At 52.2% G+C, this 26,696-nt stretch overlaps 1 protein-coding gene, 1 long non-coding RNA gene and 1 pseudogene across 16 annotated transcripts in view; 1 reads left to right on the top strand and 2 right to left on the bottom strand.

Annotated features, from left to right (window-relative positions):
• Positions 1-6,090: 6,090 nt before the first annotated feature.
• On the bottom strand, positions 6,091-9,261 carry LOC137211655 (small ribosomal subunit protein eS19-like; annotated as a pseudogene).
• A 1,497-nt stretch (positions 9,262-10,758) lies between these two features.
• LOC137212759 (uncharacterized) lies at positions 10,759-26,381 on the bottom strand. Of its 2 annotated transcripts, none has more exons than XR_010937611.1 (3): positions 26,272-26,381; positions 24,006-24,078; positions 10,759-10,996 (listed from the first exon to the last, which is right to left on the bottom strand). It is a non-coding gene; the product is annotated as an uncharacterized lncRNA (long non-coding RNA). The 2 variants fall into 2 exon arrangements; XR_010937612.1 differs by lacking the exon at positions 10,759-10,996 and adding an exon at positions 13,696-13,969.
• SRCIN1 (SRC kinase signaling inhibitor 1) overlaps positions 21,852-26,696 on the top strand; it is a 67,826-nt gene continuing 62,981 nt past the window's right edge. For 4 of the 14 annotated variants that reach the window (XM_067716565.1, XM_067716566.1, XM_067716567.1 and 1 more), the window contains exon 1: positions 22,876-23,151. In XM_067716565.1, coding sequence (XP_067572666.1) covers positions 23,028-23,151 — 124 coding nt within the window. In that variant the 5' untranslated portion in view covers positions 22,876-23,027. Of the gene's footprint in view, positions 22,007-22,875; positions 23,152-26,696 lie in introns of those variants that run through there. The other 10 variants (XM_067716573.1, XM_067716564.1, XM_067716574.1 and 7 more) reach the window with 6 other exon arrangements.

Raw genomic sequence — 26,696 nt, 5'->3', positions numbered from 1 at the left:
AGTAGCACTTCTTGCCATAAAGTTTACTTTGTCTGATATTAATTTAGCTACACCAACTTCATTTTGGTTGGTGCTTGCATTGTATCTTTTTTCATCCTTTAATTTTAACCTTTCCATGTTCTTACATTTAAGATATGTCTCTTGTAAATAGCGTATACTTGGATTACTTATTATAGTTTGACATCTCTCTCTTATAATTGGAGTATTTAGCCCACTTACATTTCACATAAGTACTAATATAGTTGTGTTTAAATCTTCCCTGTTCTATTTGTTTCCTATTTGTTCCTATATTCTCGCTGGCAAAGGTCTCTGATTGCAGTGTGAGGATCTGATTGGAGAAACACTTGAAGAGAAACAAGGATACCAGTTAAGAGATTGTAGCAGTTGTTTGGGTGAATAAAAAGGGCAGCATGGATTAGATTCATAGCAATGGCGATAGAGAGAAGTGGACAAATTACCTTTCCGGAGGTAGGAAAAGCAGAACTTAGTGATTGGATTTAGAGTGTGGGGTGAAAGAGAATAAAGAATCAAAGAAGACTCAGATTTCTGGTATAAGCAGCTTGGTGGATGATACTACCACTTATTTTAAAAATTCAGGAGGGGAAAGAGGATTAAGGGAAAAGATGATGAGACCAGTTTTGGAACGATCAACAGCCTAGTGGAGAGAGGTCTTGTATGCAATTGAATGTATAGGACTGGAGCTTATATCTGAGCTGGAGATATTAAACTGGGAATTGCTAGAATATGGATGGTAATTAAAGCCATAGAATGTTAGGGAGTGAGGATAGAAGCAGGCCTAGAACAAAAACCTGAGGAACATCTAATAGGTTGAGCCAAGGAGACTAAGAAAAAGTTGTCAAAGAGATAATAAAAGGTAAACCAAGAAAATGTAGTGTCCTAGAGGCTGGGGGGAGAGTATGTTTTAAGAAGGGGGAAATAGGTAACTGCTGTACACTGCTAAGAAGTCAAATTAGGTAAGAGCTAAAACAGGGGGGAGTTCCCTGGTGGCCCAGTGGTTAGGACTCTGCACTTCCACTGCAGGGAGCACAGGTTCAATCCCTGGTCAGGGAACTAAGATCCTGTAGGCCGTTGGGCATGGCCAAAAATATATATATATATATATATATAAAAAACAGGTATGCCACAGCGTTAGAAAGAGTAGTTTGGAGTTGAGGGGGAGGGGAAGTGTAGCACCAGGTTGGAGTAGGTTGTGGAGTGGGAGGTGAGGAAAGAAGATACATTTAGATCACTATTCTAGTCAGAATAGGCTAGGTTTTGCTATGGCAATAAACCTCCCTCAAATCGCAGTAGGTTAAAGCAGGAATTGGCAACTTTTCCTGCCAAGGGTCAGCTAGTAAATATCTTAGGATTTGCGAGCTGTAATTACTATCACAGGGTACAGAGACTGTAGTCTCTGTCACTACTCAACTCGGCCATCGTCACGGGAAAGTAGCCACAGATAACAGTAAACAAAAGGGTGTGGCTGTGCTCCAACAAACCTATATTTATGAAAATAGGCAGCAGGGTGGATTTGGCCTGTGGGCTGTAGTTTGCTGACCCCTGGGTTAAAGAACTCTGAGGGTCATTGAAATGTGCTGCTCAGATTTCCTTCAAGGAAACCTGCCACGTGGAGCCTAGGTGACTGACAGCTCCAGCTGCCATCCCTACGAATCCTTCGTTGCATTAGTATTGAGGCCATGTTTCCCCTCTGCTGCTCAGCCATTGGGGTACTAGTGCTGGCCCATTCTTGTGGGACTTGGGACTCTACTAATGGGTACTTTTGGCTTGGGGACTATCTCCATCAGCCTTTCTTTTTTGTTTGTTTGTTTGTTTGGCCGCGCGGCATATGGGATCTTAGTTCCCCCACCAGGGATCAAACCCATGCCCCCTGCAGTGGAAGTGCGGAGTCTTAACCACTGGACTGCTGGGGTAGTCCTTCCATCAGCCTTTCTGAAAGCTTGTTTTCCTGCCCAATCCTCCTGATTCCTTCTCTCCTCTCAAGGTGTCAGACTTGCATTGTGGTCTGATGGCTCTCCATGCCTACTCTGGCTCCTAACCCTTTCTCCTTAACAGGCGTTTGCCCCAATAAATGCTTTGCCCATCTCACCCTATCTAGAACTCTGCTTATTAGAGAAACCGAGCTACCACAGCATCGTGGCTTGTTTCTTGCTTGGACTACATGGCCATCATGGGTTGACATGAAGCTCTGTTTCACATCATCCTCACATCAACACAGGTTGGTTGGAACTTCCACCAGCTACTTACTGATGGTCCCTCTGGCAAGGGAAATGCAGCATGGAAAATTGTGCACCAGTTCATAAAAGCATCCACCTGGAAGAAACACATGTAAATTCCATCCACTTTTCATTGGCCAAAGCAGGTGACATGGCCATCCCTAACTTCAGAGGGCGGGGCAGTGGAATCTTACCATGTGCCAGGAAGGAAGAGACACAGACTAGTGATGAACTGTCCTAATGACAACTGCAATCACTCTCCTAAAAGTTTAAGGAAGGTAAGTGGGAGACTTTGAAAGTTTTTTAGAGATCAGGAGAGGTAGTTAATAGGGGCGTTGTCAAGCCATGTTCAGGTTCCATATAACATCAAGAACCACCCTTGTTTTTGGGTTCCTGTCTTTTCAGCTCTGTGTTTTTCTCTAGTAATACTCAGCTGCTTGGATATAGGCACAGTGAAAGCAGAAAGTTGGATTCATTCATTTTTTAAAAAATGATGCCTCCACGCACTATGAAAGCAGAGATTCTGTTTGTTTTGTTTAATGCTACGCCCCCAGCCTAGAACAATGATTGGTCAGAATAGGTGCTTAAGGGTTAAGAGTGGATTCCCTCGGCTCTCATTGCCACTTTCTTAGGGATTACGATCGTATGCGTGTGTGCGCGCGCATGTGTGTCCTTTCAGACCTTTTTATAGGCACAGGCATATACTTTAAAATTAAAAACAGAACATTTATATAGTTTTCTGAAACTACCCCTTCACCCCAACAGCAGTTTAGTAAATATTTTAAAGGATAGATTCAATATTAGAATTGTTTTGGTTTGCAAGGGACAGAAATGTCATTCAAATTGGTGGGAGGGTTTTATTGATTCACATACTAAATTCCTAGGGACATCTGACTTTAGGCACGATTGGGTCCAGGTGCCCAAAGTTTGTCTTCATGAATCTTTCACCAATACATGGCTTTGATTTCCTCTGGCTTCTCAGATCAACTCTTCCATGTTAAGTCAAGGTGGCCATAGAAGTTCCAGAGGCACTCCACCAGCTCTTCTTTCCGGGAGACTGGAAAAAAGTCACAAGGTGTTCTCTAATTTGACCCTCATTCAGATCACACGCTCTGCCCTAAACCATTCCGTTTGCTTGAGGGAGGATGACTCAGTGATTGAGCAAGGTGAAGTCACATGACTGGGAGGGGAGCAGCCCCGCCCAATCGCGTGCGAGTGAGTGAGAGGGGAGGGGTTCTCCAGAGAGTGGGAGGTGGGCGAGGGCTGTAGCTGGGAGAAAGGGTGACGGATGCTGAAACAACAGATCTTTGTTGAAGGTGGAGTGCCGCGATGAGGAGTGGCCCCAGCTCACCGCAACTAGAGAAAGCCCTCGCGCAGAAACGAAGACCCAACACAGCCAAAAAAATAAATAAATAAATTTATTTAAAAAAAGAAATATGAAAAAAATGAGATGACATAGATCAATTAAAAAAAAAAAGAAAGTGGAGTAGTTTTCTCAAAGGATTCACTTAACATTTGATGAGTACTAATAAACTGCACCAAAAACTGTTGCACCAGTTTGTATTCTCACCGACAACAATGTATACGTGTTCTTTTTTATCCTCGCTCCTGTGAACACTGAACATTATTTGTTGTATTAATTTTTTTAACAATTTAGCGGACAAAAATGGTAGCTCATTATTGTCTTAATTTGCATTTCCCTGACCCCAGTGAACGTGAACAACTTTTCACATGTTTCTTAGCCTTTTGCGTTTATCCTATAAATTGTCTTATTACTTTTGCCCGTTTTTTAAATTGGGTTTTCTAACTTTTTCTTACTGATTTTTAGGAGCTTGTTGTATATTAAGGGTAATAATGAAACTTATCTGTGTCTTAAATGTTGCCAATACTCCCCGCTTAGCGTTCAATTTTTAACATTGTGGTGCCTCTCACTGTAATCAAATCTGTTGATCTTTTTCTTCATGGTTTATGATTTTCATGTCTCATAGAAGTCCTTCCCATCCCCAAATTATAAAAAACATCCTTCTATATTTCTTTCTGTTGCTTTTATAGTTTAACTCTTCACACTTAGATATTTAATCCATCTGGAATTCATTTTTATGTATGGATTTCACTTTTTTTTCCCCATAGATAGATAGCCACTTGTTCTAGCACTGTCTCCTTTCCTTGCTGGTTTGAAATGCTGTTTTTATCCTGTGCTAAATTCCCACGCGGTGGGAGGGGGAGACTGAGAGACATCTCAGAAGGTAAACACAATGAGAGTGAGGGGGAGAGAGGGATCCAGGGTGACCACTTTTCCTGTCTGGGTGACTGTGTGGAACTGTGAAGTAGGAAGAAGTGCATGAATAGGGAAGGGGAGTAGGGTGCTTAGGTCAATTTGGGGGCATGTTACCTTGAGGTGCTCATGGACATGAAGGACATATTTAATAGAAATACATGATAAACCTTTATATTACAATATTCACTCTATGCAGACTGTTTCTGGACTATGCTATTGATCTATTTGCCTATTCATTTACTTGGTCATTCTGAGACAGGCTGGGACCTGGGACCTGGGACCCTTTGCTGCAGTGCTGCAGTGCTTGCACCTGGACAAATGGTTTCTTGAGCCACAGAATACAAGGAAATTATCAAAGACTAAAAATAACTGCATGCATGCAGAGTTGGGGCAAATTCTGGATAGCAAGATACAGAAAGACCAAGAAAAACCCAGCTGCCACTTCTGAAGAGCTGGGAGAAAAGCAGGGTACTGCGCAGACCCCCTGCACTCAACACCACCAAAGGGGGTGGGTAAACCACCTAAGCCCCCCCTCCAGCCTAACCCCTGGATGCACCCCTACCCTCACCCCATACAAGGAACCAGCCCCCACCCCCCCACCTCCCACCGGGAGGGAGCAAGAGAACTTGTTACTTGTTTTTGCTCCCCAGTGCTGCAGCAGGGGCTCCAGTCAAGGCTTGCCTGAATTTCTTAACTGACCTCTAACCAATTTCTATTGATTAGGGAAGGCCAAGAACCCTGGTCAGTATCAATTCTACAAATGTTTGTGAAGGACCTACTATGGGTGAAGACAAATCCTATTCTTACCGTAAAAGCAACTGTTTTATGGTACATTTGGATTAGTGGTGATGCAAGCAATTTGCACCCAGCCCGTTATCCTTATTTATTTATTTATTTATTTATTTTTGCGGTACGCGGGCCTCTCACTGTTGTGGCCTCTCCCGTTGCGGGGCACAGGCTCCGGACGCGCAGGCTCAGCGGCCATGGCTCACGGGCCCAGCCACTCCGCGGCATGTGGGATCTTCCCGGACCGGGGCATGAACCCGTGTCCGCTGCATCGGCAGGCGGACTCTCAACCACTGCGCCACCAGGGGAGCCCTGGGGCTTGTCTTTTTATTCCTTTAACAGTGTCTTTCAAATAGCAGAAAGTCTTAATTTTCATAAAGTCCAATTTTTTCTTTTAAAGTGTCTTATCTAAGAAATCTTTGCCTAACCCAAGGTCGCAAGGATTTTCTTCTATGTTTTTTTCCAGAAATTTTATACTTTTAGGCTTATGTTTAGGTCTAGGATCCACTTTGAGATAATTTTTATATATGGCGTGAGGTATTTTATTTTATTTTGTATATCCATTTCTCCCAGGACCATCTGTTGAAAAGACTATCCTTCTTCCCCAAGACTGTCTTTGCAGCTTCGTTAAAAATCAATTGACCATATATGTGTGGGTCTGTTTATAGACATTGTATTCTCTTCCTTTGGTCTATTTGTCTATCTTGATCCCAATATGCACTGCCTTGATTGCTATAGCTTTCTAATCACCTTGAGTTTACATAGTGTAAGTTCTCCAACTAGTTTTTGTTTTTAAAGAATGAGGCAATTTATTAACCCAGCATTTGTTCTAATGCTTCTCGTGGGCAGGTGCCCCCATCTGGCAATTCTGTCTAGATCTCTCTCTCCCTGAGGTGCCAGCTTGCCACCCCCATCTTGGTCCTTGTCTACCATTTTCAGCCCTACCAGGGCTTGGAGGAACAGACAGGCCACACTCTTGGAGCCCTGCTGAAGTGGCTAGACATGATGTGGTTTATGTCCCCATAGATGTTGGTCTTGGAGCCAACCCAGCACAGCCCTGGAGATAGATGTGCAGCACTGTGGAAGCCACTCTATGTAGAACCAGCTCTCAGTGTAGTGAGCAAGCTCTTTATGCTTGGCCAGCTTGGTGGCGTTCACCCATTTAGGGACTTTCAGCTTCCCAGACTTTCTGAGGAAAGCTGTCAGAGCCCTGATGAACTCCTGCTGGTTCCTGTCTTTTACAGTAACCCTAGGCAACGTCTTCTACAGTAACTTCAGGCACCCTGTGGCTTCCTTGCTGCCAGCCAGGGGGAAGGGCTCTCCAATATTTTCCCGTCCTTCCGTTTCAAAGTTGTTTTGGCTATTCTAAGTCCTTTGTATTTCCTTAAGATTTTTAGAATCAACTTTTCGATTTTTACAAAGACCTGTGGGGAATTTGACTGGGATTGTGTTGAATTTATAGATCGATTGGGGGGAGAATTGATATCTTAACCGTATGGAGTCTTCTGATCCATGAGCATGGTATGTCTCTGCATTACTGATTCTTCTTTAATTTCTCTAAGCAGTGTTTTGTAGTTTTCAGTGTACAGGTCTTATATATCCTTTGTCAGACTTATTTCTAAGTAGTTTGTATTTTTTGATGCTACTGTACATGGCATTTTTTAAAATTTCAATTTCCAGTTGTTCATTGCCTGTCTATAGAAATATAATTGACTTCATATATTGATCTTATAACTTACAGTCTTGCTAAACTCATTTATTAGTTCTAGTAGCTATTTTTTAGGTTCCTTCAGATTTTCTACATGGACGTTCACACCGTCTTCACATAAAGACAGTTTTACATCTTCCTTTCAGTTCTAGATGCCTTTTTCCCCCTGCTTTAGCACGCTGGCTAGAGCCTCCAGCACAATATTGAATTGTGATAATGGGAGTGACATCCTTGCTTTGTTCTTGATATTAGCAGGAAATCCAGGGTCGTTTTAGGAAACTTCACACTTTGAGAGGCTCGCTCTATGGGGTCTTGGATTCCTCTTCTCTATTGGGTTTTCCTATTAGTACAATGTAATCTGCTTTAAAACTTCAGTATATTTTTTCTCTGTCATTTCAGAGGGATGGTGTGGTAAACATAGGTAGCCTTCCTGAATCAGAAGTCCAGTGTCAGGCTCTTGCCAGGCAAATGTAACCACAAAAGACTGAGGGTAGTGAGTGAAGATAATCTGATAAAGCAGAGACTCTGGGCTGAAAAAGTAAGAGAATGAAGACAGAAGGGAGCTGATGGATGGGGAAAACATCACCGGGTCAATTGACAGAGATTGAAGAACAGTTGTCTGAGGAATAATTGAACAAAAGGAGCAGAAGATGAGGTCAGAGAGGAAAATGTGAGCACTTACAGGTGATGACAATGTACAGGATGTGAACAAGGGTGCGGGCAGAGGAGAAAGTGATTAGACATGCGAAGGCTGTAGAACGGAGAGGCTGGGACTTTAGAGTTACCCAGGGTGCACTAGGGGGTGGGATGCCAAAAGGCTTCAACAGATGGAAGGCAAGGTCAGTGGACAACACCAGTGAGGGGGGTAGAGGGTGGCACAAGTAGATGCAGTAGGACTTTTGCAAGAAAGTGACAGAGTAATGGAAGCAGCAATGGGGAGCTAGGAAGGACCTGACCCCACCTCCCAACTCTGGCCCTACTTCCTGACCCTGAGGTTGGGGATGAGGCTGAGTGGGTGGCTGCCCAGAGAAGGGGTGACACGACCAGCAATGACCCAGGGGAGGTGCAAAACTTTCTCCCCACTTCTTGGGTCCCAGCACCCCTACCTCTGGTTACACTTGGGGATTGAAGTTCAGCCTTGACCCAGAATGCAGGAGCAACAGGGCTGAGCTCAGCCAGCCAGCCGCGTGGAGGTAGAGAAGAGCAGGGACTTCTAATTCCTTGAGTGACTCACTTCACTTCCCTGGGCTTCAGTTTTATCAACTCTAAAATGGGATTTTAGGGAATTCCCTGGTGGTCCAGTGGTTAGGACTCAGCGCTTCCATTGCAGGGGGCCCAGGTTCTATCCCTGGTCAGGGAACTAAGATCCTGCAAGCCACGCGGCACAGCCAAAAAAAAAAAAAAAAAAAATTTAAATTAAGTGGGATTTTATATACACAGAGTATTAAATGAAATAATGTCCTAAGTGCTTAAGAATGGCCCCAATTATGATGATCTCATATTCCTCAGGTTAGACTCTGATTTCCCTGTTTCCCTACAAGAAGCTCCCTGATTTCGACCAGAAGCCCACTCACGCCTGACTCAAGCTGAACCTGCCCCACCCCTTGAGAGTGAAGAGCTGGGGCCTCATTCCTCAGGGCTGCCTCAGAGCCTTGAATGGTCCCTGAACCACAGGTTCTTACAACCTCTAAGATACTTGCATCAGATTTAGGGCTGGACCTGGATGGAGGCTAAGCAGCTTTCAGTCTGCCACAGGACAAGGAGCAGAGGCTGCAGGTCCTGGGAAGAGAGGGAGCAGGAAGCAAAGCGTGCACTCCAGGCCACCGATTTGGCCTGGGCCAGGCGTCTGGGTGGGGGTGTGTGTGGGGGGAGGGGCTTTGCTGGTCTCACAGGGGTGGGAGCAGGGCTGCTCACCTAGGGGACTGGCAGTGACAGAATACGTGGATGGCTACTCTGTGTGAAGCATCTCCCCTCTGCGCTCTTCCTGTTTTCTAGATCCAGAAGCAGAGAACCCCGGAGTGGCTTGCCCAAGCACTTAGTGGGAGGAATTATGGGGCATGGTCTCTGTGCCTACGGCTCACTCCCCTCTCCATCCTTGCCTTCGTGTCCACCTCGGGAGAGCAGGGGCTGGCTTCTGTTTCCTCTCACCTCCCAACATCTAGAAGAGGGTCCTGCTCCTCGTAGGTGCTCAGTAAATATTTCTTGACCATTGAAGGACTGTCGGGCACTGTGCCAAGTGGCTTATATCTGCGCATGCTCTCTCTAATCCTCCCAGGTGCATTTTACAGGTGAGGAAACTGGGGAACAAAGAAGCTAAGTGAGTGATTAGGTATGAGAAGGGATCTGGGTCTGAATCCTGCCTCTGCCACTAATTAGCTTTGTGTCCTTGGGCAAGTCACTTAACTTCTCTGAGCCTCGGTTTTCTCATCTGAGAGTGGCTCATGTCATGGGGTTGGTGTGGGGCCCTGGAGGCCTGGTCCAGCGTGGGGACAGTGAGAGAGGGCTGAAGATTAGGGCCTGAGTCATTCCTTTGGGAGGGAGTCTTGCCTCTTTCCTGGGAGGTGGTGAGAGGTGAAGGGGAAGGGCTTTGGGGATGGACAGACCTGAATTCTTATCCCACTTACACTCTGTGGGACCTTAGGGAAGGGACTTATACTTCCCTTTACTTCTTTACTACTGAAACTTAAATTCTGTTTCCACATCGGTAAAAAGGGGAAAAAAAACCTCTTGGTTGGGGCTTCCCTGGTGGCGCAGTGGTTGAGAATCCGCCTGCTAATGCAGGGGACACGGGTTTGAGCCCTAGTCTGGCAGGATCCCACATGCCGTGGAGCAACTAAGCCCGTGCGCCACAACTACTGAGCCTGCGCGTCTGGAGCCTGTGCTCCGCAACAAGAGAGGCCGTGATAGTGAGAGGCCCGTGCACTGCGATGAAGAGTGGCCCCCGCTTGCCACAACTAGAGAAAGCCCTCGCACAGAAACAAAGACCCAACACAGTAAAAATAAATAAATTAATTAATAAACTCCTACCCCCAACATCTTGTTTAAAAACAAACAAACAAAAAAAACCTCTTGGGCTTCTTGTAAGGATTAAATGAGGCCATCTTGCAGAGTGTCAATAGTAGGTGCTTAATAAACACAGTGTCCAGGTGTCCCCTTTACGAACCTTTCCAGAAGAATCTCTCGAAATGCAACTCCCACCCAGACCTTGGCCCCTTTAATCTGGCAATTCTCCAACAGCTCTGCAAAGAGTTCCTTTCTTGCTTTGGTCTCCCCTCCCCCAATCAGGAGAGGTGCCCCTCGCAGCGAACTGGAGAAGGATGTGGTCAGGGTGGCTGGTGGCTCGAAGAGAACACTCACTCACCCCCTGCACCCCTGCGTCTCCCCGGGTGACTCCTCCCTGCCCACTGCTACAGGTTCTTTCTGAATCATGGTACTTAAAAGCCTCATGGGGACTTGCAGGGCACACCCCAAGCTTCTTAGCTGGGCATTCACCATTAACAGCCTCTTCTCCAGTGTTAGCCCACCCCTACCCAGTCTCTCTTGCTGCCATTCCGGCTCAGCCCTCTATGCCCCCAGCCCCCCACCCCAAGCACACCCCTTGGCGGGGAACACCCTCCCCCATCTTCTCCACCCAGCAAAGTCCAGCTCTCCTTTCAAGGTCCACCTCAAATATCAATCACCTCTCCCATAGAGCTTTTTCTTTTTTTAATAAATTTATTTATTTTATTTATTATTTTTGGCTGTGTTGGGTCTTCGTTGCTGCACGCGGGCTTTCTCTAGTTGCGGTGAGCAGGGGCTACTCTTCGTTGCAGTGCGCGGGCTTCTCATTGCAGTGGCTTCTCTTGTTGCGGAGCATGGGCTCTAGGTGTGCGGGCTTCAGTAGTTGTGGCTCATGGGCTGTAGAGGGCAGGCTCAGTAGTTGTGGCGCACGGGCTTAGTTGCTCCGCAGCATGTGGGATCTTCCTGGACCAGGGTTCGAACCAGTATCCCCTGCATTGGCAGGCGGATTCTTAACCACTGCGCCACCAGGGAAGCCCACCCATAGAGCTTTTCAAACCCATTCCCCTGCAGGAAATGGCTCAACCCCCAGGCCACCCGGCACACTGCTCATGGGGCCAGTGGGATGGTGTCCACAGGTGACAGCTGTTCTGCTCTTGCTCTGAGAAGAGGGCAGACACAGCTGGCCTCCTGTCCTACCCTGTCCAGGCAGCTGAACACTTGCCCAGTGCCCTCCACGGTCTCCTGTGCTTGTCCCCAGCCTGCATGTGGGCTCTGAGCCCTAGAGGTAGCAGGTGTAGCCCTCATCCGGCAGGAAGGCTCTGACTCCACCCACTTGGCTGTGTGCAAAGCTGTATAGTACAGATGGGGATGTTGAAAATATCCGTGACATATTCCAAACTGGCCTACTTTCCTATCACGAGAGAGGCCGAGACGGAGACACGAGGATGAGTGAGATGGGAGCTTGGGACCTGTTCCCATCTCCTTCTTCCTCCCCAGCTCAGTTGTTAGACAGGAGAGGGATTTGCAGCCTCTCCCAGCCGTCTCCGCCCTGTTCTGGGGCTGTGTGTTTGGGGTGTTGGTGGGGAGGGCGGTGTGGAGGAGTGAGGGTACAGGGGGTCTGGGGAGGTTGGTGGAGGAACCAAGGCCTGGGTCCTATCTTGCGAAGCTTCCAGCCCAAGAGGCAGGGCGGTGGAGGCCATCTCACTGGACATGGGGGCTGAAAGCTTGGGTTCAAGTCCGGGTTCACCTGTGAAGCCTCGAGCAAGTTCCTTAACCTCTCTGGGCTTTGGTTTTTTCATCAGCAGAATGGGGAACACACAATCCCTGCTTACTCTCCTCAAAGGCTTGATTATGGGATTGCTTTGAAGACCGTAAAGGGCCTTGCCTTAATTAATCCACTTCTCAGACTTTCCACCTTGGCGAGGCTGTGTCCTCACAGGATGGCTTAAGCGGTCGCCTGCTCCAGCCTTCTGCCTCCCAGCAGGCCTGGCAAGGCCTCCACCCTTAATCTTGGCTTCTTGATCCCTGAGTGGGGAGTCACCCACTGTCCTTGCCTGGTGCCAGGACTGTGTGTTGGGCAGGAAGTTCACACTGGGAGCTAACTTCAGTCTCTCTTGCTGACATGGAACCCCTTGGGTGTTCTCTGGCTTCTCTCCTCCTTCACACATGAGGTGATCATTATTTTAGCTTTTCCCTTTTTAGGCTAGACATCCTCTCCTTCCCTGTTTCTCAAGATGGGCAGGATCCTTGGGGCATTTTTCTAATTCTGAGAAGCTGGACTTCTTGCTTACAGGTCCCTTGCCCAACTTTCGATTCTTCCAGGTGCCGGGGCAGGGTGTGGGGTGGGGGGTTGGGGGTTGTCTGTGTCTCTGCCTCAGTTTTCCCAGCTGGCTCACCACAAGAGAAATAAGTGGCCAAATTGGGAAAAATTGGTTGCTCTGGTGCCGTTGATCAGGGCAAAACCAGAAGTAATGTTTCATATTTAAACCACTTCTTATGCATGTACCCCTTATCCAGCTATTCTGCTTCTAGGAATTTATTCTACAGATAAACTCACGTTGTGTAATATAAAGTAACTAGCAGGATATCTTGCACCATAGCCTAAACATCTGTCAGCGCGGCACTTTTATATGTGCTGGTGCAAAACAATCTTCTAGTTTATGTTGATCGTATGCTGTCATTTGGGTAAAAGAACACAAAGGAAATGCTTGTGAACACACAGGCAAGCCCTGAAAGACCGAGAAACTGAGAATGGTGTTTGCTTCTGGTGCTGGACCTGGGTGACCAGGAACAGAGACAGTGATGGGGAAACCGACTTTTTCTTTTTGCACCTTTTGAATTTTGCATCACATGCAAATAGAATTTCCCATTTAAAAAATAGGTCAAATTAATTTTTTCCAGTCCTTAAAATCTTATGAACTAATTTTTGGCCCCAGTCATATACCAGTGTTTATTACTGAGAAGGTCCGACCCCGGGTAAGGAGGGTGAAGCCAGGGATGAATGGGGCATGGAGTGATATAGAGGCCTGAGTCCTATGTTGGGAAGTTGCTTGAAGCTCCCCCAGCAAGGAATAGGGGGGCACGGAGGAGCAGCCACAGGAGGGCCCAGGAGAATCAGGGCAGCAGAATGCCCAGAATCCATGAGCACAGATGCTCTGGACGGTGGAGAAGACAGAGGGGACCAAGAGGACGAAAGCTCTGCCCTGCGAGGAGCAGACAGATGGTCACGAATAAAGCTAAGTGGGTGTTAAGAAAACCCAGGGGAGACGGAACGTCAGCTAAAATGTGTTTGTGTGCATGTGTGAGGAGGGCAGTGCTGGGGAAGGCTTTATCGAGGACGTGAGATTTGAGCTGGGCCTGGAAGTGGGTGTCACATGTCCACAGGTGCAGGGGAAGGAAAGGACAAGCCCAAAGTGGGAAACAGTATGCACAAGGGCACGGAGAGTAAAGGGAAGACACAGAGCGCGTGTGCGTGTGTGTATGCTTGTGTGTGTGCGCGTGCATGCGTCTTGTTGCTGGAGGTAGCTGGAGATAAGGCTGGAAAGACTGGGGATAGAGCAATGGAGGGCGTCAAATACGAACCTAAGAAATCTGCTGAGTGGGTCAGGCAGTCTACCCTGAGGTGACCAGATCCTCAAGGCAGTGTTTCTCAAATTCTCTCTGGTAAAGGACCTTTTTTTTTTTTTTTTAATATCCAATTGATTGTGAACCCATGTTGTTGTTTTATTTTTTTATAAATTAAAAAAAATGAATTTATTTTTGGCTGCGTTGGGTCTTCGTTGCTGCACGCGGCTTTCTCTGGTTGCGGCGAGCGGGGGCTACTCTTCGTTGCCGTGCACAGGCTTCTTCTCATCGCGGTGACTTCTCTTGTTGTGGAGCGCGGGCTCAGTAGTTGTGGCACACGGGCGCAGCCGCTCCGCGGCATGTGGGATCTTCCCGGACCGGGGCACGAACCCGTGTCCCCTGCAACGGCAGGCGGACTCTCAACCACTGCACCACCAGGGAAGCCCGAACCCATGTTGTTTTTATAAAACACAGCAAAAATGATCATGCACTGGGACGTGTGGCAATGTTAAATCGCTATAAAGCTTTCTCAAGGATGGCTCTTCATTTCTGTACTCATCTTGTGGACCAAACTTTGAGTAGCCCTGCTCTAGGGGTCCTTGGATGGGCTGCAGAGGTCAGGGAGGCCAACACATTTCTTGCAGCTGGACATGTATGTTCATTTGTTTAGGGAAGGGTGTAAAGCTTTTGTCAGGACCTCAAAAGGTTCAAGGTCTCCAAAGGACACACTCCTCTGCTGTAGGAAGTGGTCATTAAAGGTCACTAGGAAGGATCTAGTGGGGCTTTAGAGCCAAGGGGAGCAACAAATGTGCCTGATTCATCCTAAGACCCCTCCCTTCCCCGTCTGCACACAGAGGAGCCAGCCCAGGGCCAAACTTAGGGGGAAAGGACTGGGGGGGAGTGTGAGATTCCAGAGAACAAGGGGCTCACTTAGGGGCTGATTAAAATAATCTGTGGGAAAGAAAACCAGAGGGCTTTTTAAAGCTGTGTTTGGACCCAGATGATCAGCGAGGGGTGGGCCTGCCGCTGGGGCAGATGGCACGATGTTAGCTGAAGATGGGAAGCTGAGCTCCTTAGCGCTCGGTCAGGCATCTGCTGCCTGCTTGGGAAGCAGGAACCTGAAAGGGAGGCTCCCTTGGGATGGGAGCCAGGCAGAGCAGGAGGCTGCTAGGATGCAGTCTGGGTTCAGAAAACTGCATCCTGGGGTCCTGTGAGCATCTTCCAAGTGTTCAGAGAGGATGCCTGGTGCTCCAGACCATGGGGAGTGGCTGTAACTCATGTGGGTACAAGCTCCTGTTTCCCAAGAAGGCAGACTCTGAAATCTGCAGATGGGTCTACTTAATGAACTCCCTGGAAACGCCTGCTTCATTACTCTTTTTTTTTATGAGATGGAATTCATATAACATGAAATTGACCATTATACAGTGAACAACTCAGTGGCATTTACTGCATTCACCATGTTGTGCACCACCACCTCTATCTGGTTCCCAAACATTTCATCAGCCCCAAAGGGAACCCCATACCCGTTAAGTAATTGCTCCCCATTTCTTCCTCCTCCAGGCAAATCTCTATGGAGTTACTATTCTGAATATTTCCTACACGTGGAATCACACAACACATGACATTTTGTGTCTGGATCCTTTCACTGAGCAGAATGTTGAGGTTCATCCGTGTTGAAGGCAGTATTATTAGTACTTCCTTCCTTTATTATGGTTGAATAGTATTCCATTGTGTGGATAGGTCACAAATTGTTTATTCATCCACTGAAGGACATTTGGGCTGTTGGGTCATAGGGTAATTCTATGTTTAACTTTTTGAGGAGTTGCCAAACTGTTTCCCACAGCTACTGAGCCATTTTACATTCCCACCAGCAATAGATGAGGGTTCCACCCACTTTCATTATTAAACAGGTGATTGTTGTGACCCTGGAAGGCAAGGAGATGGTCACCAGGTGCTAACATGGGTAAAGGAGGTGAGGATGATACCTGTTCCATTTCCCTGCTGCCCACCATAGGCTTCTAAGGCTGGTTGGCAGTCCTGGCAAGGCTGCTGGCTGAAGTAGCGGTGTGTGTTCCCTTTCTTTTCCCAAGCAAGTGGATCAGAGGGTGAAATCTAGAGCCTCAAAGCCAAGCTTGGTGTGGTACTGCAGGAATTGGGCTTGTGGCCCACCTGGGATCCAGTGTCTCACGGTATGTCCTCTCAAGGATAGATACAAACTGCCTTCCTTCTCCCTGTTTTACTCCCTTCTCCTCATCTTTCTTTTCTCTTTCATTTCATTCTATGCCTAGGCGGCTGAGTAGGAAGGAAGGAGGTGGGGAGCTGCATGCACGTTTGTGGACTACATCCACAAGCCCCTCTCCCCACTGAGGCCCTGGGAGGTCATCCCAAAGTGAGGTGGGGTACTGGGAATCCTCTCCCTCACCTTTATTCCCTCCTTCTCCCAGGAGGAGACCCACTGGTATCTGCAGCACGGAGCATGGTGGCAGGCAGCTGGGGGGCAGGAGATCCAGTTCTGGCCACCTCCAGCCCTCAAAGGTCAAGGTCAGGGGAGGAAGGAGTCACCAGGGGCACTTATGGTGGCAGGAATTGGCTTTGGTGGTGGTTTAAGGAAAGGAGAGGAGAGGGACATTCATCTGTGTCACAGGGTTCTCCTGGACGCTCCCTGTGTGCCAGACCCTGCAGTGACTTGCCACTTGTCCCACTAGCAGGCAAAGCCCGAAGCTGGGAAAGCAAGAAGTCAGTCCCTACCCCACTGGCTCTCAGAGTGTGGTTCCTGCCCAGCAGCAGTAGCAGCAGCAACACTTGGGAACTTGGTCGAAATGCAAATTTTCAGGCCCCTCCTCAAACTTGCTGAATCAGAAACTTTGGGGGTGGAACCCAGCAACCCCCGTTTTCACAAAGCCTCCAGGGGATTCTAATTCTTTTTTCTTTTTTAAAAAAAATAAATAAATTTATTTATTTATTTAGGCTGCGTTGGGTCTTGGTTGCTGCGCGCGCGTGCGGGCTTTCTCTACTTGCGGCGAGCGGGGGCTACTCTTTGTCGCGGTGCGCGGGCTTCTCATTGCGGTGGCTTCTCTTGTCCCGGAGCACGGGCTCTAGGCGCGTGGGTTTCAGTAGTTGTGGCCCGCGGGCTCTAGAGCGCAGGCTCAGTAGTTGTGGCGCAGTTGCTGTGGGCTTAGTTGCTCTGCGGCATGTGGGATCTTCCTGGACCGGGGTTCAGGGCTCGAACCCGTGTCCCCTACATTGGCAGGCGGATTCTTAACCACTGCGCCACCAGGGAAGCCCAAGGGGATTCGAATTCTTTCTCTTTTTTTTTTTTTTTGCGGTACGCGGGCCTCTTACTGTTGTGGCCTCTCCTGTTGCGGAGCACAGGCTCCAGACGCGCAGGCTCAGCGGCCATGACTCACGGGCCCAGCCGCTCCGCGGCATGTGGGCTCTTCCCGGACCAGGGCACGAACCCGTGTCCCCTGCATCGGCAGGCGGACTCTCAACCACTGCGCCACCAGGGAAGCCCGGGGATTCTAATTCTTGCTTTGGTTTAAGAACCACTGCCCTGCCCTGAGGAGGAGCCAGAGTTAATGAGGGGGGACTCAGTGTTCCCAGTCTGATGGGACAGACAAGACCCTTGCTCGCCATCTGATAGGGAAGACAGAGCCTTGTGCTCAGGAAATTCTCAGTCAGAGGGGGACATCGAGGTTTCTCAACGCAAGTCCCTCTAGTGGGGTCCCTCCCTATTGGAAGCACCAGGATGAGTTTCTCTGGAGGGGGCTGGCTACAGTTAGGACCCCAGAGAACCTCCCCCCTTCCATTTTTACTCTCCATTCTTCAGAAAGTGGGTTTGATGTGCTAATGAGGACATCAATTATTGAGGCTTATTAGCATTCATGACAATAACAAGCAAGGGAGGGGGGATCAAGGGGAACGGAGGGAGGTCTTTTGAAACTTACTGCCTTTTACTTCTCTCCTATAGGGTGGGAGGAGGAATGGGAGAGTGAGGAATGCGGGAGGAGGCTTCAAGGTTCTCAGAGACTGAGCTGTGGTCGGAAGTCTGCAGGTCTGGGGCAGAGGGAGGCAACCTCCACCTCTCAGCTCCCCAACCCAAACCAGCCCCAGAGGCCAGCTCACTGCCCCTGGTCACTCTCTCCCCAGAAGAGGGCTCTCCACAGCCCCCTCAGCGCCTTTGGGCCACCCTTGGTGGAGTTTGGGTGGTCCAAATGGGGCTCATGAAATGCCCTAGCTAGACAATAACACTCCTGGCAGGGTGCCTTCTTGAGGATTTGGGGTGGGGGACTCTGAGGTGGCAGAGTGAGCAGTTTGGGGTGTCCCAGTATCATTTTCACATCACCTTTTCCCCTGTGGCTTTCCTTAGAGGCCCATGTGCCCCTCTGCCCACCCCAGGCCCTGAGGTGGGAGATAGATGGGCCCCAGGCTGAGCAGCTGGACAGAGGAGAAAGCTGAGCCCTACCCAGATAAGAGATAAAGAGACCATGTATTTCTCGTTCTCAAGGTCAAGGAGAACTTCCTGACTACACATGCACGGAAAGGCTCCTTGGAGGTCAGAAAGGGAGTGATGTCAACCCACCCATAGGCCTCTTCACTAGAATCCATGTTGGCTAAGAGGTGCACGCACACACGGGAGGACCCTAAGATAAACCCAATACGGACTCAGAACCAGGCAAAGCAAGGTGATTGGCCGAAGGAAACCCAGAAGAAATGCTCCATACAAATGATTCAAACTACCATGCTGGTGTGACTCTCTCTGAGTCAGCCCGTGTGTCTGTCTACACGTACTCTTTTTCCTCCTAATAAACACTTTACTTGTTTCACTAATTTTGGTCTTTGTGGGAATTCATTTCTACAAAGTTGAAGGGCCAGGGGTCTTGTCATTGGCCACTGGTCCCCGGTGGTCGAGTGGCGAGGATTCAGCACTCTCACTGCCGTGGCCTGGCTTCAATCTCTGGCCGGGGAACCGAGATCAGCCCCATCTCCCTTTTCCTGCCCAGATGTTTGTCCATGCGCAAACCCTGTTCCAAACACCCTTGGGGAAGGAGCAGTGAGGCTGAGAATTCTCACCTCTAGGGCTCTCCCTCATAACCTCGCTCCTGTGGGCTCCCAGGAAAAGGTGAGCAGGATGCATGGAGTGAGAAGGGCAAGGTGGGTGGCAAGGTGGGTAACAATCTGCTGTTCCAATCCCTCAAACAAGCCAGCAGCCCCCTCCCAATCAAGCGCAATGCCAGAGATACAGGGGAGAAAGGCCAGAGGGAAGTTACTCGTTGAGGAATGAGAGTGGGGGCAGGGTGGCACCTGAGGCATCTCAGGTGGAGACAGCTGGCACATTGCTTGTGCCCGGGCACCATGCCAGCTTCCAGAAGCAATTCTGGTCTCTCGGCTGAAGAAATAATACCTGTGTTTCCCTCGCCCTGATCAGAGGAGATGACTTCCTCAGCCTCCTCCCTACACCAGGAGCTTGGCTTTTGAGATCAGGTAGAGGGTGGGTGGGAGGGAGCGAGGCACCTATCTTCCCTGGGACATGGGACAGAGGATCGAGTGGGGTCAGTGAGGGTGGCTGGTGTCAGGCCATCCGCCCTCTGGCTCAACTTGGGCCTCAGGGGAGGGCCCCAAGCTTCCTGTTCAGGAGCTGTATCCCTTCTCACCCCTCCACGGACCCATGGAGGCCGCTGTCCTGCTTTGAGGAGAGGAGGGGGTCAAGTGAGCTCACAGCTATGAAGATGATCAGAAATGCTTACGCTATGTCTCTAACAAGTGAACTACACAAATAAAAAATGTTACCTGAATCTGATTTAATCTTCTAACTATGGGGGGGGGGCGTTCGTGATGCAGGAGGTCACTGATGTCATATTTGGAATTATTCCCAGTCTCTGGGGGCTAAGTCACAGAGCCTCCCTCCCCAAGTCCCCGAGCCCGTGGCTTCTTGGCATCTAGCGTAAAGGCCAGAAAAACCTCCATGTGACAGGACAAGCATCTTTCCAGCCATCATCCAGGATAATGCCCAGCTCCCTAACCCTGACATTAACTGTGTCTTTACCCTCTTTCTTTACTTTCTGGTCATGAGATGTGTATCAGAGTTAGGCCCCTGCCTCTGGCAGCCCACAGGGTTAGGAGATGGTGGTGGTGATAGAAAAAGAGGCTGGGAGCCTTGGAATCAGGCAAGTCTGGGTTTGAATTTCACCTTTGCTATTCTTAGATTGGGCAAGTGGCTATGCCTCTCTGAGCCTCAACTCCTTTCTCTCTGAAACGGGGCTGAAAACAGCCACTTCCGCAGGGTTGTTGAGAGGATTAAATTAGAGAATATGGGTAAAGCACACGCTGACGCCCTTCCACTTAGGTGGGCACAATGTGGGGAAGGGAGGAGAACTTGTCTCATGGCAGGGGACCTGAGGGGGAGGGGAGGGGCAGCATCCTGCGTGGTTGAGCTGTGGACCTGGATGGAGGACCAGCAGCGAGAGTCCCCAGCCTCTGGGCTCTGAGAGGCTTGGGAACTGGTGTCCATGCAGCTGAGGGGAAGTCACCCGCCCCCTTGCCGACCCCTCCCCTACACAGGGCCTGCTGCCTCCCATGCCCATCCTGGGCAGGCAGCCAAGCAGGGAGCTGGATGAGTGCCCACAGCACACTCAGAGGCCAAAAGATGGGCACCATCCAGTTGGCAGAGGGAGAGGCAGCTGGCCCAGGAGGGAAGAAGTCAGGGTGCCGACTGCTGGGGTCGTGTGCCCAGACGGTGTGTCCAGGACACGGCTCTTGGCTGCCCTCCTTAGCTGTCCGGCTGGAGCTGGGAAGGGCCCCTCCTCTCCTTACCCTGGCCCAGTCACCTAAGTTACTGCAACTGGAGATTAATCTCTAAGGGGCATCAGACTTGCCCCGAGCCAGGCATGTGGCTGGCTCAGGGCAGGCCGGGGGTGGGGGGTGGGGGGGTGGGAAGGAAAGTGGGAGAGCTTGGATTAAGGCTGCAACTGGGTAGACCAGGAAGTGGGGAAACCGGTTTGTCATTTGGGCCACTTGGGGTGGGGTCTCCTCTCCTGCCCCTATGCTTGCCTGCCATTCTACCTGGTGGCCTATAGCGAAGAGATGTGCTGTGCCCCTTTCTTGCCCATCTAAGCTGGCTTTGGGAATGCCGGGAGTAAATAAAAGGGGCAGGGGACTTTCCCCTCTCCAAGAGAAGCTTGGGAGAGAAGGGACAGGACAGAGAACCGGAGAGAGAGAGAGAGAGCAAGCAACAAGGACAGGAGGAGGAGGGGACAGAGTGACCCAGAGAAGTCTGTGGAGCCAACAGGTAGGCCAAGGTGGGACAGGGAGGGGGTGGGAGTGAGGCAGGGGTGGGGCAGCGCTGGCGCTCTGCAGGCTTCGGTGGAGGTGGCAATGGCGTCGCCAAGTGAGGTGTGAGAAGCGGCAGGAGCTGGAGCACCCTCCTTTGTAGTCCTGCTTAGCCGATTGGCCGACTCCCCTCACTCACAGCACGGGCCGCTGCAGTTCCAGCAGAAGCCTCCAGGAGGGGCCGCCACCCGAGCTGGGGGCAAGGAGACAGCCCAGCAGGGGACGCCGTGGGACTGGGTCCCCTTGGTTAAGCCGGGCCTAAGGAGACAGCTAGGCGGGCGTCCCGGCACAGGCAGAGGAGGGTCCAGACTCTCCCTGCATAGGGCGCCTGTGGCTTCCGGAGGTCACCTTGGCTGAAGAGTAGTTCCCCCAGTCCCTCCCTGCCCCCGTCCGTCCCCGAATGCTTCTCCATCCTAAGGCGCGCACGGACTAGGAGGCCGAGAAGTTTCCGCACCCTCCAGGTGCACCCCTTCCTCCGATGCCGGCCCCCACTTTAGGCATTAGTCCCTGTCATGGCTTGAGGATTGCTCTGGGGGGAAGAAGCAGGTGCAGCGGGGAGGGGAGCGTGAGCGCTCCCCGCACCCCAAGCCCGGCCGCGCGCTGCGGGGTCCCGCAGTGCAGCTGGAGGGCGCGAGGCGCCGGCCCCCTCCCGTCCCTGCTCCCCGCCACCCCGGCGGCCCTTTGTACGTTCAGGCCACACGCGCGTGCTCGCGCCGCGCGCGCTCCAGCCCGCAGTGACACACCCGCGCCGGCGCGCGCGCGCGCGCGCACACACACACACACACACACACACACACACACACACACACTCGCTCTCGCACACTCGGTGACACGCCCGCGCGCGCGCGCGCGCACCCACACGCCCGGCCGCCGGCGCCCTCCCAGCTGGTCCACCCCGGCGGGGCCCGCGCCCCCGGCCCGCCCGCCTGGCACCGCGCCCCGGGGCTGGGGCCCAGCGAGGAGCCCGCGAGGCGGCGAGAGGGCGAGCGCCAGGCAGGCCGGCCCGGGGCCCCCGCCCCCCGCGCCCCCGCCCGATGGGGAACGCTCCGTCCCAAGGCATGTCCCTGTCTCTCTCCTTCCTAATGTGCCTCCATGCTTAAGTGGAAGGTATTTCTGTTTTCTTTGTGTGTTTTCCCCTCGGCCGGGGGCGGGGGCGGCGGCCGGGCCGGGGAGGCGGCGGCCGACGGGGCGAGGGATGCTCGGGGCGCAGGTGTGTGGGGGGCAGGGGACCGCGGCGCTCCGGGCTTGGGAGAAGGACCGGGGCGAGAGGAGTGCTGGGACCAGAGAGGGGGTCCTGCATTGGCGAGGCTGGAGACCGGGTGGGGAGGGCCTCGTGAGGCCCGGGGAAGGGGGCCCGAAGGGTTAAAATTTAAAGGGGTTTATGTGGAGGGGGGAGGGAGGGAGAAAAGAGGAAGGGAGATGGATGGTGAGGAGAGCGGAGGAGGGGAGTGGTCCATCCGAGGTGGAGGAAGAGGAGGATGCAGGGGGAGGCGAAGGGGATGGAGAAGTGGTGGGAGCATTAAAGGCCTCTTTCCCCCAGGTCCCAGAATGGGGTGCACGCCCTTGGATGGTGGTGGTAGGCGCTTTGCGCCCGCCCCCCAGGGAAGGAAGAGGATTAGTGTATTCTGGGGTTGGTTGTGTTGCCAGGATACAAGCCTGTATTCCCCGCACCCCCCTCCCCAGTCACCTCGAGGCCCTAGCCCTGGAGACCTGGGAGCCTAAGCAGCAGTTGCAGGACTGGGGACCCGCTCCCCGCTAGGCTGGCGGGAGGGGGAGGGGCTGGGGAGGGGCCATTTGATCTTAAGCCCTCCCCTTGCAGAGGCCAGAGGGCAGGGGAGGGCGCCCCCAGCTGGGGAGAGCATCTCGGGTGAATGAGGAAGTAGGGACTGCCGGAGGCTGAGCGGCAGAGGGCGGGGCTGGGGAGGGGCCGCGCTAACCCCCCCTCCCCTCCCACGCACCCCTTTGCTACGTCAGAAGCTCCCTGGCCAGCTCCGAGTCCTGTCGGTGGGGGCAGCAGGATGCTGGTGGAAGCAGAGGGGGCCGGCCGGGTGCCTCCGCAGCTCGGCTGGCAGGGCCCGGCGGGGTGTGTGCAGCTGCTGGTGCGAGCCCCTCCGCCCCACCCCTCCCCATGCAGCCCTGGCAGTGCCTCCGGCGCTTTGCCCTGGCCTGGTGGGAGAGGACAGCGGAGGGCAGCGCCCGATCTTCCAGGGAGGAGGCTGGACCGAGGGACCCCGGGGGCCGAGGGGAGCCAGGTGAGCAAGGACAGGGAGTGTGCAAGGAGGAGATCCTGGACTGCCAGTCCCTCTTCCCAAATACGAGGGAACCAGGAGGTCCTTGCAGCCCCCAACTTTAGGAGAAGTGGGTTCCTGGCTGGAGCTTTTCAGAAGGTGTTGGAGCTACTGTTGTTTTGGGGAGGGGGAAACAGATAAGGGCTGGGAGTCTGGGGCAGATGACCAGACTTCCAGGCTTGTGGGTCTGAATATTCCTTGGTGTTGGGTTTGAGCACTTTGGGGTGGGGATAGGATGCCTTCTTTCCAACTCTGGATATCTTGGTCTGGGTGACCTTGAGCCAACTGCTTTGCTGTCTAACTCTGTGCCTCAGTTTCTCTCATTCCCTTCCCCATCCTTCTTGCTGGTCTTAAAGAATTGGTGATGCTTTTGAGGGAGACTGTCACTGTGAAAACGTGGGGCTTTGTCATCACTGGTGGCAGCTGTGATGGTGGTGGTTTCTGGCATGGTTGCGCGTGTGTACATATGTGGGGGGCAGTTATGGTTTCCGTGTGAGGTCTTTTGCTGGTTTTAGTTGATGTTGGGCCCCCTGTGGGCAAGTGTCAGGGTCCGGCATTCATACAGGAAGGAGGGCTCCAGGCAAGCTGGGAGTTGTTGGGGCAGAGACTTAGCTGGTGGCCTAGTGTGGAAGCAAGGGATGGAGCATAACAGGAGGGGGTTCCAAGAATAAGATTCCCCCCTCCACCCAGACTGCCGGGCACCCAGGCACCATTGGCAGCAAGTGCAAAGGCTTTGCCCTGGCTTCCTGCCACTGCGCCTTGGGGACAAGAGGGTCTTTGTCCAGTGCTCCCCCCACCCCTGCTCCTTCCGCCCTTACCATGTTGGCCAGTTCTCTGTGATGACCCTCAGGGCCGGGATGGAGATGCAGGTCCCCCATGTGCTCTGGAGATCTGGAAGAAGCAACTGTGGTCTCAGGCACTGCTGAGCGGAGACGGGGAGCTCTTCTAGGGGAAGGGTCCCTGGGAATGAGCCATTGGGAGCTTTGATCCCACCGCATGCTTTCCGCTCGCCTCCTTGCCTAACGCGGAGGGGATGGGGTCTGGGGTCTTCATGGCCTGATTCCTGCTGGGAATCCAGGGTTCCATGTTTCTTACATATGTACAGGGCAGAGTTGGGTGCTGTGATGCAGAGCCCCAGATGATCTCTCTCTTTCTCTCTCTCTGGCTAGGGACCCACCCTGGAAAAAAGGTTTAATTAGAACCATTGATTCCTTCTTTGGCTGTGAGCATCGATCTCACCGGTGTGGTCAGAGCTGGGGGTGATGGTGGCGCGGCTGCCGTCTGCCCAGTTCGAACCTTGGCTTTCTCTGACAAAACCCAAGCTTAGGAGGGAGGGGGCTAGGCTCTTTGAAGTACCAGATCTGTTTTAGCCCCATCTCCACCCCAGGTTAGGTCTTGGGGAAAGAAGGGAGACGAGGTTGAGGGTTTGACCTGAGGGAGCTGTGTTTGGGGTTTGAGGGTCCTGAGTAGTGGGCCTGGGGCTCGGGAATGGAGGGGCGGCTTGGTTGGAAGGGAGATGGGAGGCCACTGGGTGGGCAGGCAGAGATTTCAGGGGAAGGATCTGGAGCTTGCCATTAAAGCTTTGCTTTCGAGGAATCCCAAGCACTTATCTCCTCCAAGCCCTGGCAAGGAGATCCGATTTCTTCCTTAGTTTGTGTCTTCGAGGCCCAGAGAGGGACAGAGACGGTCTCAGAGGCCCAGTGGGCCTGGGTCTAGCCTTTGAGCCTGGCTGCCTGACCGAGTGGCCCCTGCCTAGGCACAGAGAACGAAGGGTGAGGCTCCAGGCAGCCTCCGATCTGGTCTCTGGGTTTGGTGGGAGGTGGGGGACAGATTGTGCCCCCGCCCCAAGGCCCAGCTGCCCATCGTGGGTGGGCTGGTGCAGGTGCAGGCTTCAATGAGCCACTCAGATGCTCTTTGAAGAATCCCTTGTTGGCTTCCTAGGGCCCATTCGAGCAAAGATAATAAAAATCTGGCCGTCAGCGGGTTTGAGGGCTGAACTTGCTTCCCCTTCTTTCATTCCCAGCTCTGAAAAGCAGAGATGAAGGCTTTGGATTTGGCTGGGAAGCAGCGCTTGCCTGGCCCGAGGGAGGGAGGGAAGGAGAGCAGGGAGGGAGGCAGAAGAGGGAGGACTGATTTCCCGGCAGCCGGGGTGTTTGCTGGGGAGGTGGGCAGAGGGTCAGGGACCTGGTCCCCTACTCTTGCCAGGCAGCCTCAGGCCTCGATGGGGCTCCTATGCCCCTCGCCCAGGCTCCAGCCTTGTCCTTCAGTTCCAGAGGCTGGGAGCCCCCCTTCGGCTCCACTGCTCCCACATTCTCCCCTCTGCTCCTCAGATCCCCCCACTTTCTCCCCCCCTGGTGCCCCCCATCCCTGCCCCTCCATTTTCCTCCCTCTGCCCTTCCCGCTGTCTCTCCTCTTTGTCTCCCCCTTCTGCTCCTTAGTCTCCCCTTTTCTGTCTGTCTGCCCCCTCATACCTGTCTCTCTTCTTTCCTTAGCATCTGTCCTGCTTTCTAGGACTGTCTGGAAGGTTAAGAAGCCAAGCTGGTTGGAGGGAGGGAAGGAGCTGCAGCCACGGAAGGGACCAGCCTGAGTTGACTATTATGGTCTGTCAGGAGTCATAGTCATCAGAGTCCAGGCGGAAGGGGGCCTCTGAGCGCTTAGAGATGTGTGTGTAGTGAGGGCGCCACCCCCTCCCCGCACACAGCGGGCACCTTGCCCTGACATTGGGCTTCAGACACTCAAGTTCTCCTGCCGCCTTCTACTGCTTGGCTGCCGGAAACCAATGCCTCCGGCCTCTGGCCCCTCCACACCTCTGGTCGCCCACTGTCCAGGCATCATCGCCGCCCTTGCCCATGGTTCCCCCACATCCACTACTCAGGCTCACAGGAGGAAGGGAAGGGTCCAAGGGAACCCCTACAGGCCCTGTGACCCCTTCACCATCTTGTAGGCCCCCCCACATGGAAGACAGGACTGTCATGGAAAGAGCACTGGACTGAGTAAAGAGACCTCGTTAGGATCCTGCCTCAGCGCCCAAATGTCCGAGTGACCTTGAGCAAGTCCCTTCCTGGCAAGGGCCTCTTTCCTCACCTGTGAAATGAGGGGGCACAGGCTGGCTCCTCTCCAAGGTCTCTTCTGACATTCCACCGTTGTTGTGTCTCTCTTCTGGGTGATTTGCATATGCTTTGCATATATCAATGATGCCTGCTTGAAGGGGGAGGGTGCTGCCCACGGGGACCAGAGCCCCACCCACCACTCCAATTCCCCTTGCCCATTGGCCCAGGCTGTCACTGCTGGAATCTCCCAGAGGGATGGAAGCCGGGTGAGGCCTGAGAATTCCCTGGGGAGGTGGCTCCTGTGCTCCAGCCGTCCTAGAGGCAGGATGGGGGGATAGCCCTAGTGGAGGGGACCCCTACCCTCATCACTCCGGCTCTAGAAAGTCCAAACAGTGAAACCAAGTGGGTGTGAATTCACTACGGTTGCCTGTGGCTACCACGGGGTGTGTGAAACCCCAC

Source organism: Pseudorca crassidens, chromosome 19 (genome assembly GCF_039906515.1).
Source record: "Pseudorca crassidens isolate mPseCra1 chromosome 19, mPseCra1.hap1, whole genome shotgun sequence".
NCBI classification, from domain to species: domain Eukaryota; kingdom Metazoa; phylum Chordata; class Mammalia; order Artiodactyla; family Delphinidae; genus Pseudorca; species Pseudorca crassidens.
This window is presented reverse-complemented; position numbering and strand designations above follow the sequence as displayed.